The 15,169-nt window shown below is 42.5% G+C and overlaps 1 protein-coding gene across 7 annotated transcripts in view; it reads left to right on the top strand.

Annotated features, from left to right (window-relative positions):
• Window positions 1-206: 206 nt before the first annotated feature.
• kif13ba (kinesin family member 13Ba) overlaps window positions 207-15,169 on the top strand; it is a 42,918-nt gene continuing 27,955 nt past the window's right edge. For 4 of the 7 annotated variants that reach the window (XM_018697400.2, XM_018697404.2, XM_018697405.2 and 1 more), the window contains exons 1-4: window positions 208-258; window positions 1,006-1,177; window positions 1,399-1,727; window positions 7,483-7,576. In XM_018697400.2, the coding sequence (XP_018552916.1) occupies window positions 1,658-1,727; window positions 7,483-7,576 (164 nt within the window). In that variant the 5' untranslated portion in view covers window positions 208-258; window positions 1,006-1,177; window positions 1,399-1,657. Of the gene's footprint in view, window positions 259-950; window positions 1,178-1,398; window positions 1,728-7,482; window positions 7,577-15,169 lie in introns of all 7 variants that reach the window. The other 3 variants (XM_018697402.2, XM_018697401.2, XM_018697403.2) reach the window with 3 other exon arrangements.

Here is a 15,169-nt window from a genome sequence, read left to right on the forward strand (position 1 = left end):
TAAGTATTTTTGTTTTTCTTCTCCTACAGTGTTAAAGGTAGTTTTCTGTGCACTGAATTGGGTGGGATACAGTGGAACTAAACGGAACGGACAGATGTAATTAGACTGGAAAGTAAAGTGATGTGGTGTGACTGAATTGGATTGACCAATCACAGTTTATTTTGAAATGTATACTAGGAAATATTAAGTTCATTGTGTTTAGTTTGACAATGGACACCGGAAGTGTCGCGTGACTGTCGGGGGTCTTGAACACATCTGGTAACAAGCACATTTTTTCCTTATGATTTATCTTCTAGAAGAAGGGTAGTGTTGGTTATTTTTTGTTCAACGTACCCCGGGTAGCGTGTAATAATATAAACGGACTTCTGACTGACCGAGCCTGACCGGTACTTTAATTTGCTAACTTTTCGGTAACGGTTCTCGGCTGGGCTGGTGAAATCAGGTCCCCCTGTAGAAACTAGTTGCAGTACTTAAACCGCATGACCACAAGGTGAAGGTTAAACTTTAAACCATAAAATTAAGAGAAGAGTGATATAAACATATTCAACAGATAATTTACACAAAATTTAACGTAATACTTAATGTGTACAGAAAACGAATCTGTACTTTGTATTTGGTCCACAGATTGCGATGGGAGCAGGAGTTAGGTGACGTAACTGGGTTTTAGCTAATTTCACTTTCAGGGTTTCTGACCTTCACTCTCAGCGGACATTAGTTTTAAAAGCAAATGTAACTGTGAAATATGTGAAGCCAGAAGTGAACGTTTACTATTTGCGTTTGACAGCAGTCCCCTGCTTTTTTAGTCGACAATAAGCGGCATGGAACAATAAAAGCGACAAAACTAAATGTAGCAATGTTTTAAGCTAGCTATAAAGCTTTGTCTGATTTCAGTAATTATCCAGCTAAGTCGTTATTTAACTTGGAAATCAACTGTTTCTTGTATCTTCTAGTTCGACTTCTGAGTTTGACAGTCGAGAGTTTAACCGCCATGCTTTTAATTTGAAGGGGAATTACAGGCGGAAGGGCGGACGCTGCTAGTTGCTTGTACCTCGACACAGAGGGAGGACATAGTGGATTCCGTTGGGAAGCTGTACATCATCGCCAGGCGGTTCTCTGGAGATCTCTCTCCGTTGTACGTATAGGTTAATGTTGTCACCTCTGGGATGAATCCACCAAGGTATGTAGCTCGAAGGTTTGGTGGTGTTCGGGGGTGTTATGTAGTCAAATAGTAGGAAATAGCCCAAACTTGCTTCTTTCCTGCCGCTACTCCCCTTCAGTTTGCTTGGCAAATTAGCTGGCTAGCCTTTTTTTGCCTTGCAGATAGCATATGTTTGCTCAGTCACATCCACCAGCTGCTGGAATATCTCCCACAATTTACATTTCTCCTCTCCCTTCCAGCCTCCACAGATGTAAATTAGCCAGGAAAATGAGCACAAGAAGAAGAAGATAAGTGACGGCGGCTGGCTTCCTGCGGGATTTTGTACAGGCTTTTTGTTTTTTCGTGGACATGCCTTGTCTATGGAGGAAAGCTGAGCGAAGCTAGCTGGCCGACAGTCCGGCTAGCGCAACATTACCAGGGTTTTTGGATGACTGTTTAGCTCGAGAGCTGATTTATTTTGGATCAGCGAAACCTCCCCTCCCTGGGTAAGGAGTCAGCATGGGGGAGCCCAGCCTGGACGACTCCAACGTCAAGGTGGCTGTCCGTGTACGGCCCATGAACAGGAGAGGTGAGAGTGCTCCTGTCTGCCCAGATTTGGATTGTTATTGATAGCACTGACCCTAAATTCAATCCTGTGCACATAGACTGCATCTGTCCACATAATCCTAAAACTCTGGTTAATATGATAGATATACACATTATTGGTGATACACTGTCTCAGATTTATTATGATACATAGTCTGCCTTTGGTTAACTACAAACAAGCTGCATCTCACAGTAACATTATACACAGAAGACCAGCTTGCCTTAAGTACTGCCTGTTTAATTTCCTGGGAATGGGATGCCAGTCAGAAATCACCACCCATTAGTGAAATGAGCTGCTGCAGATTAAAAAAGGCTGTAGTCTGGCTGGCACATGGTTGTACAGTGCTGCTATAGGGCTTCCCTCATGGCTGCCTGCAATTCAGCGAGATTTAAAGTCGAGTTGCTGTGTATGAGTCTCAGACTCTTTGTCTCTTTTGCTGGCTGATACAGATGCCAATAGCGTCTTGACTTCATCTGTCACTTGCTGCAACAGTGAAGGCAACTCACTTGTTAGAAATGAAGTCACACAGTGATTTTGTCTTTCCTTACCACTGTCCTCACTGCCTCACTAACATTAGGCCAGCATGCAAGTATCTTCACTATCTTCCCTGGGGAGCTACATGTCCACATACATCCTCATCTCTAATTTTAGAAAGGCCAGGGTAACAAAGGCAGCAGTGTTAGACAAATATGTATGCACGCTCAACTGCTCCAGTCAATTATATTGCAAATTTTCAGTGCCGCACACAGGAAGGCACGGATGACATTTCCTGGTTGATCGCCAAGTTGTGTTTTTGCCATGGGAGAACATATGTCCCATGAAAGGAGAAGGAGGAGGAGGAGGAAAGCTGCTGAGGCAGAGTGGTTGACCAACAACCGGCAGAATAAATCACGTGTGTCCCACTCTCTCTCTCTCTCTCACTCTCTTTCCCCCCTCTGAGCTGGAGAAGTCAGTCACAAGACCAAGGCAGTGGATCGCCACACTGTTCCCATAGGCAAGGATTTACCATGACCTGTTAATGTAGAGAAACTCTGCAGTCAGGGTTGACATTTTTCAGTGATGGCTCTTTGCAAGGTTAGACGTTTGTTTTGGACACACAAAAAACCCATGTGTATGTGTGAACAACAACTATGAGTCAGTTGAGACTGGGTATTTTTGATTGTCAGCTTTGTTGTTATGTATATGGTGACACAGAGAAGTAAAGACTGCAGATAAGCTCTGTCGGAATTCCATCTCAGATCAGGTACATTTGGATTTATAAAGGTAGGAATTTGACTGTAAATGCATTTGTATCGGCCAAATCTCTTTCTGTTCAAACAGTTTCTTTTCTGCTCTTGACAGGTTCAGGTGATGGCAAACTGTCAGCCAGAATTATTTTTCTGAAACCATCATCTCCTTTTTTGGTTTCATCTAATTCCAGTGTTGAACAGTGTAAAACAAAAATCTGTCTTTAAAAAAAATCTAAATAAGTCAAATTACAGTGTTATTAAAACCCTTTCTACACACATGAGATTTGACCCTAATGGCAGCCTTGAATCCTGTGTGTAAACTGTTTGGTTTCCAAACCACTAGTTCAAAGCCAACTGTTGCTGCTGAGTGAAATGATTGGTTAAAACAAACATACATCTTACATATCATGTTGTCATTTTTGTTGAATCATAAAGATAATCAGGCGCTCCATTGCGTTTGCTCACAGGAGTGTGTGCTTAGTTAACAGCCTGTTCCTGTAGGTACCAAACAGTCATTCTTGTTATTTTCTTCTCCTGGCAACAGTCAAGTTTTTAAGAAAAGTAGTCTGTGTCATTAGCACCTGTAGTGTAGGCCTGGCTTCACTGTTGCAAGATTTCAAACATGCAAGACTTCCTCTGTCAACATTGTAATCAAATGCCTGCATGTGTCTTCCATTGCTCAGCAAAAAAAAAAAAAAAAAATGCAATTATGATTTTGGTAAAAGGGAACAAGCAGGCAAATTGATGGCTTGCGGAAGGCAGTGGGAATGGGTTTGGAACCAGCAGTGCCACGTTTCCAGTCGTGTCTTTCTGATTTCCTTTTTTTACTGGTTTCCCTGACCCAACAGGGCTTCTGTCCACATCTGCCAGTGTTGATGTAGGGCTTCTGTGGTTTCAGATAACCACCCAAAAGCCACATCAGCTCTGAGAATCAAAGCATTTTTCCATCACATGTCAGTTCTGAAGAGGTGACACTCAAAAATCAAATCTTATTAGCCATTACTGCTCTCCATGCTCTTTTCCAGCTCCACATTATTTGGCATTCAGGCCTGTACATGTTCACACCTTTGAGCTGCTCAGTCCAGACACTGGTGTCTTTCTGTGTGCTGCTGTCAGACAGTTGCTTCAGGACACGGTAGCCGTAGTTGAGGCAAGACTGAGGAGTGCTCACTCACTTTCCTCCCGCAGTGATTCAGGCCTGTGACACTGAAATAATGAGCGGGCTTCTTTAACCTGGAGGCCACTGTCCCTATGTATCCCAGGTTGAGGAGGAGAGGTGGTGTAGCTGCCTCGTTGGACAAAGGCAGGAAGGGAGTGAGTCTGAATGAATATTTGCTAACGTTGCGTAATGCTCCATGTTCCCATGGCTGTGGCCTTCGAAGAACAGAGCAACCTCAGGCGTAGCAACGGCAGCACCATGGCCAATCGGCTTCCTGGCTGATGTCAGATCTGTTGTGCCAAAACCTCAGCACCGGTAGCCCAGGGAAGGACCGGAGAGAAGGCCAGTGGAAAGTGGGAGCTACTTACGGAGCAAGGAGAGGCAGATAACAATGGGCACATTTATCCCCTCAACCACACCGCATCACACTTTCCCTTCTGCTGAGGAGGAAGTACAGCTGCAGCACTGTGGGCACGTGGGTAATGTAGGCAGCAGCAGAGGAGAGTGCAGAACAAAACAGAAACTTTCCTCACTCAGCCTCTCATGTCTGTGTCAGTCCCCCCTGTTTAACTTTATCTTTTTCTTTCTCCCTCACTGTCTTTTTGTCACTCAGTCTCCACTGGTTCACCCTGCTTTTTATGCTTTGTAGTCTCCCTGACAGCTGAAGAATTGGAGGGTGATTCAGGTCCTGTGACCTTTGACACCAAGTTTCCATGGCTCTACCCCTGTGTTCCTGCCAGGAACCGCAGCAGTGTGGAGGCTCTCTAAACAGACACTCTAGCCTCAAAATCCCCAGTGTTCCTGATTTGAACAGGCACAGTTAGCCTCTCGTCAGATGTAGAACTGCTCAGGTTGCGAATTGCTTTTGTAATCCCAGGGAATGATCAGTCACAGTCAGGCAAATAGTTGTAGATGTTGTTGATTTTGACTGTGGCTGGTAAGTTGCACTAGTCTGTTCTAGCCATTCAGAGAGGTAACAAACTTGTGAAGCCGTTATGTACAGATAAATGGCCATTTGCATGTGTAGTTGTTAGGAAGACTTTGCTAATAATTAGCTGCGTAAAAGCACACACCCTGCTGACCACACACACAGCACTCTTGGCAGAAACACAAAGGGCAGGTATGGCCAGGTACGTCTTGCAACAGCATGCATGCATACTTAATCATCAAATCAATAAGTTGTCTGGTGAAATTAGGAAAGGTTTATTTTGAAACAGCCCTGTCTTCTCTACACTGCAGTCAAGCCTTGGTGGTATCCTGTACTGTTTCTTCATCAAGAAAAAAGGGCACATGTTCAACTGCTGACCTGACTTACTATAACTAGTCCATTACGCTGTATTTGCACATCCCCAAATATCACAAAACGATACAGAGTAATACCGCTTTAGTCAGTTCTTGTAGAAGAAAGGAATTGAAACCACAGAATGTTTTTCCTGTCTTCACACATGCTCTTGCATGCCCGCTGCATAATGGGGAAAATGATGAATTGACAGAAATCTGGGGAATGATTATCTGTTCAAAGTCTAGCTGTCTACATGTTAATACTGGGCCAAACGGTGGTAAACATGGTGTTAAGATACTCAGCAAACCTGTGCCGAAGTAACAGTGATTCCTTTTGAAGGAAAATTAGCAGAATAGATGCTTATTTACATGGGAACCCTGAACCAAGCCTTACAGAGGCTCTTGAGGGCCAGTATTTATTATCAGTAGGTTTCATCACTGCTGTAGTGTCCTTGAGCAAACACTGATTTGCAGCTAAAGGAGTGTTGTTCTAGCACTGACCTCTGACCTCCCTTTAAAAAGGGGTCATAATGGAAGAGGATATCCCTACCAGGGGCAACACAGGGGGCAAAGATTCCTGAGTTCCATCCTTATCTTATCCGCTAGGTTAAATGGCAAGAGTTTGTCACTGAGTTGTGTTTCCTGCTTTTACAAACAAGCTTCCTAATGATGAAGAAAATGATGTTGGTGACGAGACCTTTTTCTGTGTTATTGATGAGCCTAATGTTCACACCTAGGTAGAGACCATTTTCATTAAAAGCAAACTGTATGATCGTAATTATGTTTGTTCAATATTTTGTGGCCCTTAACAACACATTTTTATATAGGCTCTTTAATACAGTAATGAAGTATAATGGTGCAGTGCAATAAATTCCAGCAATTGGCCATTAAATAAACATGGAGCATTTCAGTGGTTGTTACCGAAGCAGCTACCAGTAAAATACTGGTAGTCTGCAGCTGGTAAATTAGTCTCCGCATGTAACCAATTGTTGAATGCTTTTTGTAAATGTGTGACCAGCTCTGCAAGACACTGGATACCCAGGATGTGCTGGCAGCGCCTAGCCTGTGTGTCGACAACCATCATTAGGTCTCACTGGCAAGACTGATGAATGGAGAGACTCACCAGCCTCATGAATTTCCTGTGCGGTCCATGTTGATATTTTCCAATGCTTCTGCTGGTTACTTTTTTATTAGGTTAAAAAGCTGATTCTGCCACGAAAACAAACATAACCTGCAACACTTAATACATAGGAACACCGTGAGATATCTTTTTTTAAAGTTGTTAAAAGTTGGTGATAGTGATAGTTACTCTGCATGTGTCTTTTTTGCATTTTTATGGTAATGCATACCCTGCATTTATAGGAAAAGTGGCATTTCCTGTGGAATAGTAGGAGGCAAGCTGTATCCCTCATCAATGAGTAACATTACATGGTGACTGTACACACTATCAACATAAATACCTGGACGTAGTAGTGTTGCATCATGACACAAACTAGCCAGGGTCAGTATAGGAGGTTGTGTGTGTTTGTGTGTGTGATAGAGACTGATTGCCTGGTTGGCCTAAAGCTCACTCTCAAGGTAAAAGGTCATTTTTAGAGTCAGTGTTTCCCAGTCTGCTCACACAATTGTTTGACCTTGATGTTCCACCGGAAATGATTGTGCTATTGTGCTATTTAACTGGTCCTCTGTCCCTAATGCAGTGCAGGCCAAATAACCATCAGACCGATGGTTGTAAAAGTTTCTGTTCCAATAAATTAACTCGTTCTACAGGACACTAAACATTTTGAGTTGGCTTGTAAAGGGGTCAGAGTGGCTTAGTAAATTTTGGCACTTTTATTCCCACCATGGGAAGGATGTAGGGAAAAGATGTAGTGTAGTGTAGTAGCAGTGATGACACTATATCTGTGGTTACATGACACATTCTGCCCTGTTTTGCAAAATAGAGCTGAAGATGACATAAAAATAACCAACATAACATTGTGTATAATCAAGAATACTAACAATAAATGTGTTTGGTTTGTGAGGTTTAGTGCTATGATTGTAAAAGTATGTATTGTCTGATCCACAGAAAAGGAACTGAACACTAAATGTGTTGTGGAGATGGTGAAGAACCAGACTATCCTCCATCCTGCGGGCGCTAACCTTGGCAAAACAGACTCGAGGTATGTTTGTAGCTTGACTACATTTTGTATCCACAACAATGTTTTATTCTCTTCATGTACATCTAATCAGTCACAGTGTATTCACATTTACTTACTTTTTTACACTGGCCAAGTTTAGATCGATTTGCCTCCATTTGCCAGTTTGTTAGGCAAGGACACTGCATAAAGTGAAAGTGACAGGTGACAGGCACGCAATGGGAAGTTAGATATTTAAGTCTGTCAACACTCACAGCTCACGGAGGCAGCAAAGATTCATTAAAACCCTTCTCGCTGAATTTCCTAAATTTGTGTCAACAATCATACTCCCTCCTGGAGTCATTAATCAGTCATATCTGAACATGATGATGTACCATTGTGAATACACATCCATAAATCCCTCATTCACAGAAAAATGACACGCCTAATCACAGAAGTTGGCTTAGAATCATCATGTTTTTAAGCTTTCTTCAGTACCAAAGTAATAGAGTCAGTTTTCTGTACATCCATGGGTGCACTGTAAACAAGAACCACTACTATTTAAACTGCTGTAACTACTCTCAGCCATGGGACTCTGTGGCTTCTTATGAGCTGCCACAGGCCACTTTCTGCCCTCACACAGACAGCTGTGGCGTCCTGTTTTCCTCTTTCTTTCAAAGCTATACACTGAGCGATAAGTGCCTCAGAAATTTTCTTGTTTCTTTTCCCTGACTACTTCTCAAAAGTGATTTGTGTGGAATGTTCCTATGTAATTTTTGGCAGGAAGCTGACTAACCAGCTGTCGGGCCTCCCAGAGACAGGTGTATTTCAACTCTAATCACTTGTCACTTTCCCTTTCTTGGCTTTTACTCTGTTTGTGGGTAACACTGAATTGTGCATGTAGTCTTGAGTCTCTCGCTGGTTGCACTAAAGGAGTCATTAGAACGTGTTAACCGTGGTTGCAAATGGCAGAACAGGAATGCGCGTGAGCATGTATTCAGTGTGTGTGTGTTGTCAGATCTGTGTGATCTGTGAATGAGGGAATGTTTCAGTAGTTAGAACAACCAGCAAACTTCTACAAATATAACCTAAGGATGACAGACTGTGAAGTTAATCATCTCATCTGTAATGAAAAAGCTCTCATTGTTTTGGTTAAACTCAGCCAGTAGGCCATGTTCAGCTGCTGACCCACCATCTTGGAGGAAGCCAGCTGTGTCGGAAGAAAGATCTCCTTGTGACTAGTGGAGCTGACCGCACACTGCCAGATCAGAAGTGGTGAATAATGTTGGCTTCAGGCTGAGGTTCAGGAGCAGACAACAGCAGCAGCATGTGTTTCTGTGTGTGTGTGTGTGTGTTTGTGTCAGAGGTGCCTGTGCCTGGAAGAAAGACAGCAGCAGTGAGACACAGACAGACAGAGACAATTATACATGAAAAAGACAGACTCCACTCCACTCTGCTCTTCTATTCCCTCACTCAGTCTGGTCGTAACTCCCCACCGCCTGGCTTCCTCCCTTTTTCTCAGCTCTTCCGTTTCCGTGGCAACACGGGGGGAGGTTAACTCTGGGTCGCTGTTGGTGACCGTGAAGCCCCTTCCTTGAGTGAGGAGACGATAGAAGAGGGGGAAAAACCCTCATTTACTTGAGCATCTGTCGACCATAAACTTCTCCTGGTGACTTTTATGGAGCAGTGAACAAGAGCAGAGCTGTAGTTTCTCTCCCTGTGTCTCCGTGACAAAAGAGCGAGGAAGCAGCAGCAGGAGGATGGGCTGACTGACTGCTGCCCTCAACGTGCAGATGCTATTTTCATTTTGTTTACATTTACATAGCGTACAGGGGAGGATTATCTTTTACTCAGCATTTCACTTGGTTGTTAATAGTTGAGAAAGATTTAAGTGGGCTCATAGAGGAAGTATGCAGGAAAATTATGATGTTGCAGGTGCAAGTTGTTTGCTTAAGCTAACTGAATAACCAGAATGCCCTTTGTTTAAAACTGGGAAGACATATCTACAGAAGATAATGTAAAAAAAAAAAAGAGAGTACAGCCTCGACACTAAATGAAAACAAGTTGTTCATATTCAATAACACTTCACAGGAATAATAAGAATAGGAGAGAAGTCTGTTGTTAGATTTAGATTTAAGTCCCAGACAGGTACTCAGTCCATTAAATGCCTTTTCCCAGTACTCTCCTCTGTTTAAATGAACTTACAATTGTTTTCATTGGACTCCTCTACATCTTTAAATTATCTTAATTTCCTAGATTACCAATAACAGAGAGCTGCGTCATGTACTATCTGACCTACTAACCTCCATTCCATGCTGCAATTCTGCCTTTGCCAGAAAAATCTGAACATCTTTTAATTTAAACAAAGAAACAACAGCAATTATCTTGTCAGCATTAAACCACGACAGTGCTTCACTGCAGCTGAGTTTTTGACAGTGCCGAACAGTCTAGTCAGATGAGCTCTACGATGGATGTCTGGGGTCAGACGTCACGTGACCCTACTGAATAGATGGAGCAAATATTCTCGGACATGTATAGAGGTGGCAGAAGAAAAGAAATAAATTTTCTCCTTCTCATATGCTGTCAAAAACAGCTCTCCATCCAAGTATGATGATAATAGCCAAGTAAATGATAATAGCCATTGGTGTTGATCTGATATCTATTCACTAAATGGTTCACAGCAGCTGGGAAGTGGCACTTCCAGCTTATTCCTGGTTAGTAAGTGCTTTTAGACAAACTGAGTTATTGCTAGATTATGACTCTGGCTCATTGCCCTACAGCTAATGCATTGACACCAACCTGTTTTTTCAGTTTCAATATATAGTCGATGTTTTTTTCAAATTGAAGCTGTGCACATGCCTCTTTTTGCATTCTTACAAGGAAACCTGAGGAATTGTCTACAGAAGGAAAATGACGATTAATCACCTGTTGAAGACTAACTTTACAAACATAGCCTAATGGATACGCCAGTGTTGCCTAGTGTATCATGGTCATGCTTTAAAAGTATAACTAAAATATCCTGTTGTCCTGTATATTGAGTGTACATGCTTTAGACCTGTTGTGGTTCTCTTGCCTGTTGAACTTCACATTCTCTTCTTGTACTTAGAAATGACCGACTTGTCCACTCAGGCATGGGAGAGAAAATGCCACCTATCACAGACAAGGCCATTTAAAATCTGGTTAAACATTGAGCCTCACACACAGTGACGCTTGTCCATCGATATAGGATCCATTAAAACACAAAGTTCCCTCTACAAGCCAAAAAAAAAAAAAAGATGACGGCATGTTTTTAATTGAAGTGATACTCTGTGCTTTACCTGATCTAAGTATCCACAAACTATTTTTGTAGTTGGATTCTCCACCATAACTATTTTGAAAGGACCTCATATTAAGGTCATTTCCTTTTTTTATTTTTTTCGTTCCTCAGTTGTCAGTTGTGTGTTCTGCTTGTGGGTCTGATTCAGATTTTCCGCCAGCAGTGCACACTGGGCAGGCCAGATTTAAGTTCCTCATGCTGCCACCCTCAGTGACTCACTGCATTGGTGATGTAATTCTTGTTTTATGAAGTCTGAGTATTATGATTTCTTTAAGCACTGGTTATAGAGGATCATTAATGCTAAGATATACTGGCTCTCCATGCTCTGACAGACAGAGTTTTCTTTGCCGCCTGGTACTGGAAATCTTACATCTTAAAAACATTTTATTTGGTGCTCTGTCTGCTTTTTCACCTGCCCTGCCTGGTTCACTTTGTAACCTCTAGAGATGTCCTAACCTCCAGAGTTTGAAGTGCAGGGCTAGGGCACTGTGTACCAGTCTGTCTGATAAGCAGACAACTAACCTCCCTGCAGCCATGTGGTCAGACACTACATTTTGCATGATGACCTGAGGGTGTTTGCATTGGACTGGTGAAGCTGGATGTTGACACACTCCGACAACGATCTGTCTCCTGTCAGATGTCAGTGGGGCAAACACAAGCGGCTTGGTTTCCAAGACAACACACAAAAGAGGCTGTGTGGCCCTGAGTCTTGGAATGATGTTGAATATTCTTTTTCTGTGTGCAGTATCAGCATGTGTGAGAGGGTTTATGTGTGGTGTAATTGTGCTTTGCTAAGATCTGTTTTTGTAAGTGAAGGATCTGTAGTATATTTGTTAATGAAGAAAGGTTGCACAAGCAAAATGGCTGTCGCATTAAAACAGTTGCTCTTCAGCAGCCGATTGGATATGGGACTATCCCATAAATACATCATCATGGTCATAAACTGTGCTGTCTGTAGTGAGGAGATGCTGAGTTAAAATGTAAACACATCAATATAGTCCCTGGCCATAAACCAGAGTAAATGTGAAGAGCATTAGGGTAAGCATTAAGGCTGAACAGTCAAAGACTGAGAAGAGTGACGAGGAAACAATAAATTCACCATTCTGTAGCTGCTTAAGAGCTCCAAAGGGAAGGAGGAGAACAGACACAGGGCACTGCTCCATCTCACAAATATAGTGAATAGGTTACCATAGTCACCGCTACCCATGTAATGTGCATTTCTAACCATGGATAGTGGTCCATCATAGTCAGACACTGTGAGATGGTATGAGTGTATGAAATTAGCACTAAGCTCAAGTTTGGCAAGGTGCAGGAAACTGTGCACTTTATGACTCTGGCCTGAATATCAGGACCAGGCTAAGTATAAATTTTAGCTCATTGTAGACTAATTTAGTGCCCATCTTAAAAAACACTTTATCAGGAAGTGAGTTAACCAACCGTCCTCAGGTTGAAGAGTGTTCACTGTACACTTCATAGCCACAGTCAGAAATGCCCAACATTACTTTGGCTCAGTTCTCTCAGCATAGCTAGAAACATATTATATATTACATATGAACTGGTTCACTGTTGGCAACGGAAAGAGGATAAACATTAACCATGCAAACTATTTATGTTTTCTGGGTCACGATTTCTGTTAAATGTCTGTGAGGAGCTTCAAAGCGAGCATGAGAGAGCATGACTATCCAGAGGTCCAGTTAATGTTAATCACATGGAAACAGAACTGTAAATATTGAGGTTTCAGTTTGATCAACAGCTCGATGTTTAAGACGCATGCACTGATTTAAATGGCTCTTGCCTGCTCCATTTGCCATCAGCTTGGCATGGTCAAAATCCATTAGTGAAGGAATAATTCATAAATGTATGTTTTACTTTTCAAGAAGGATTATTTCAAGCTTGGTAATTTTGAGGTTTTACTATCAAGTGTTTATATAATTGTTTATATAATTATGCTAGCCTTTCAGTTTTGAAGTGGAGCACTGCTTATCTTGTAGCTGGTTTGATTTATGCTCAGGTATGCATGCCTTAAGAGCTTTTAACTTCAACACTTGACCAGAAAACAGAACATTGTTTCAGTGAGGTGTAAAGGTACCAAACCTTTTGACAACTTCTGTACATGCAAGTGCCTGCCATCTCAAATTTCTGCAGTATGAATAAAACCAGCCTCAGACTGGGTAGTGTAACTTGACCTCCTTTACATGGTATGTATGTGGCATATCAGTGGACTTTTTTCCCCTTCCTGTCCAGCTAAAATGATGTTTGTATCTGTACGAGGATATGCATAGGCCATCTACCCCATATCTGTCATTGTCACTGCATGTAAAGATCTATTTTCCTATACCGTGTTAGTCAGTATGTGCTGAATTCAAGCATGAGCCTGTTACATGTCCTCTTGTCCTGTGCCATCAGTATGTTTCAGCTTAACATTCCAGTCTCAGGCCCAGCCTCTCTCCTCCCTAACCCCCTGGCTACCTTCAGCCTCCTTTCTATCCTCCAATCCTCATTCCTCCCTACACAACCGTGAGTGGTACAATCCCAGAGAGGAAAAAAAGAATGCAAGAACAGTAGAGAAAGCGAGGGGGGGGGGGGGGGAGCAGCCATGCATTAAGTTATTTTTTAAATGATGGTGATCAGAGCGGAGGAGCAGGCCAAAGGGAGGAGGGACGAATAGAAGTGTGCGAGGACCGAGGGAGGCGGGTTCACGGCTCTCCTGACCACCTCGCTCTCCCTCCTCATTGGTCAGGGGGGCCCCTAGCTTCGTTAATGGGCGTTTTGAGCACAAGACATGGATGACCCTTCTCCCCTGCAGTCTTTGAAGCAACCATGACAGCTGTCATCACTACGTACGTCAAAACCTGCCATGCTGATTTCACCCCTAAACTGTTTGGAGATATGACTGTGGGGAGATAGTAGGCATGTAGGATGCTCTAAAGGCCCTGGGAGGAGCATTCAGAGAAACAAAAATATTTAGAAATCAGTGACTCCAGTTTGACAAGATTTTACTCAAGACAATGCAATGATCTTTTCTTTGTATATTTAGAGACCAACATGCCTTTAACACATTTTTCCAGTGGTAAAAGCCCTCTCTAACACATTTAGAATACCCCTGGGTCTTGTGGACTCCAGAGCATTGCTATGGAGGAATGTCAGTGCTGTATAGACGAGGTCCTAATTGTATCCTTGTTTGAGGAGCTACTGGAATCAATTAGGCTGCAGATAGGGATTACTCTGCATATATTCGCTCTGCTGTGTGCAGCACGTCAGCAGTGGAACGTCAGTGAAATATGAAGTGTTACAGATTGGACTGGGTGCTGGCTGCTTTGCACAAGAGCTGCAGCTTTGGCAGTTTATAAAGAATGCGTATGGGTAAAAGGAAACAGGTGTGAGAGTGTTTTAGACATTTAGATTACTGAGAACTGGAGGGTGGAGGGTTTAGAATAGAAGTTATTGTGTGTGTGTGTGTGTGTGTGTGTGTGTATGTGCATATGCGTGTGTGCATAAACCACTAGCAGTCTCTTACCTCTGGCTCCATCATCTTACTTTATGCAGCTCTCTCTATGACTGACAGCTGCCCTCACCCCGTGGGCAGAGCCAGCAATGCACAGATGGAGGAGGAAGATGACAAGGGGTTTCCAGTAGGGAAGAAGAAGAGAAGGAAGGGAGCAGAGAAGGGCATAACTTTTTAGCCTTTGGATAGAGAAGCCTGATGGAGTGATTTTATAATTCATAGAAATTCATTAGGGCACTACAGGTTTTGTGAGAAGAACAATCCCTGCTCCCTCTGGGACTGCCAGTCCCAACAGTGTCATACCACAGTAAGCTGTTTGATTAAAGTGCTACCAAATGGCTGATGTTAATGCACTAATGACAGTTGTCAGTTCACAATAACAAGAAAGTGTGTCAGTGAGTTTCATTCTCTTATTACTGGCAATTTACAAGACATTAGCAGAAGTAAACTGTGAGCTTAGTAGACACAGTGGCTTGGAAATAACAAAATGATCTCCAGTCAGTGTCACTGTTTTTTCCCACTGACCACATGCTTGAAGAACATTTCAATGATTTCACAGTGGCAGATTACTTTTTTAAAAGCCTAGATTTAAAAGTATTGGACAATTAGACATAGTACATGTTGTAATGCTTCTAATAGAAATCATGTTGTTAACTTAAAACGCTGACATGTCAAAGTAGAGACAACTGATCAGCGGTTGTTATGTGGATGGTGTGGATTTTCCACTCAGGAGCATAGTGTCAGTTTCCCTTTTAGATTTCCACACACAGTTCAAATGTGTCAGCGTTGTTGTGTTGATGTTACTCTATTTATTGTC

Source organism: Lates calcarifer, linkage group LG2, assembly GCF_001640805.2.
Source record: "Lates calcarifer isolate ASB-BC8 linkage group LG2, TLL_Latcal_v3, whole genome shotgun sequence".
NCBI lineage: Eukaryota > Metazoa > Chordata > Actinopteri > Centropomidae > Lates > Lates calcarifer.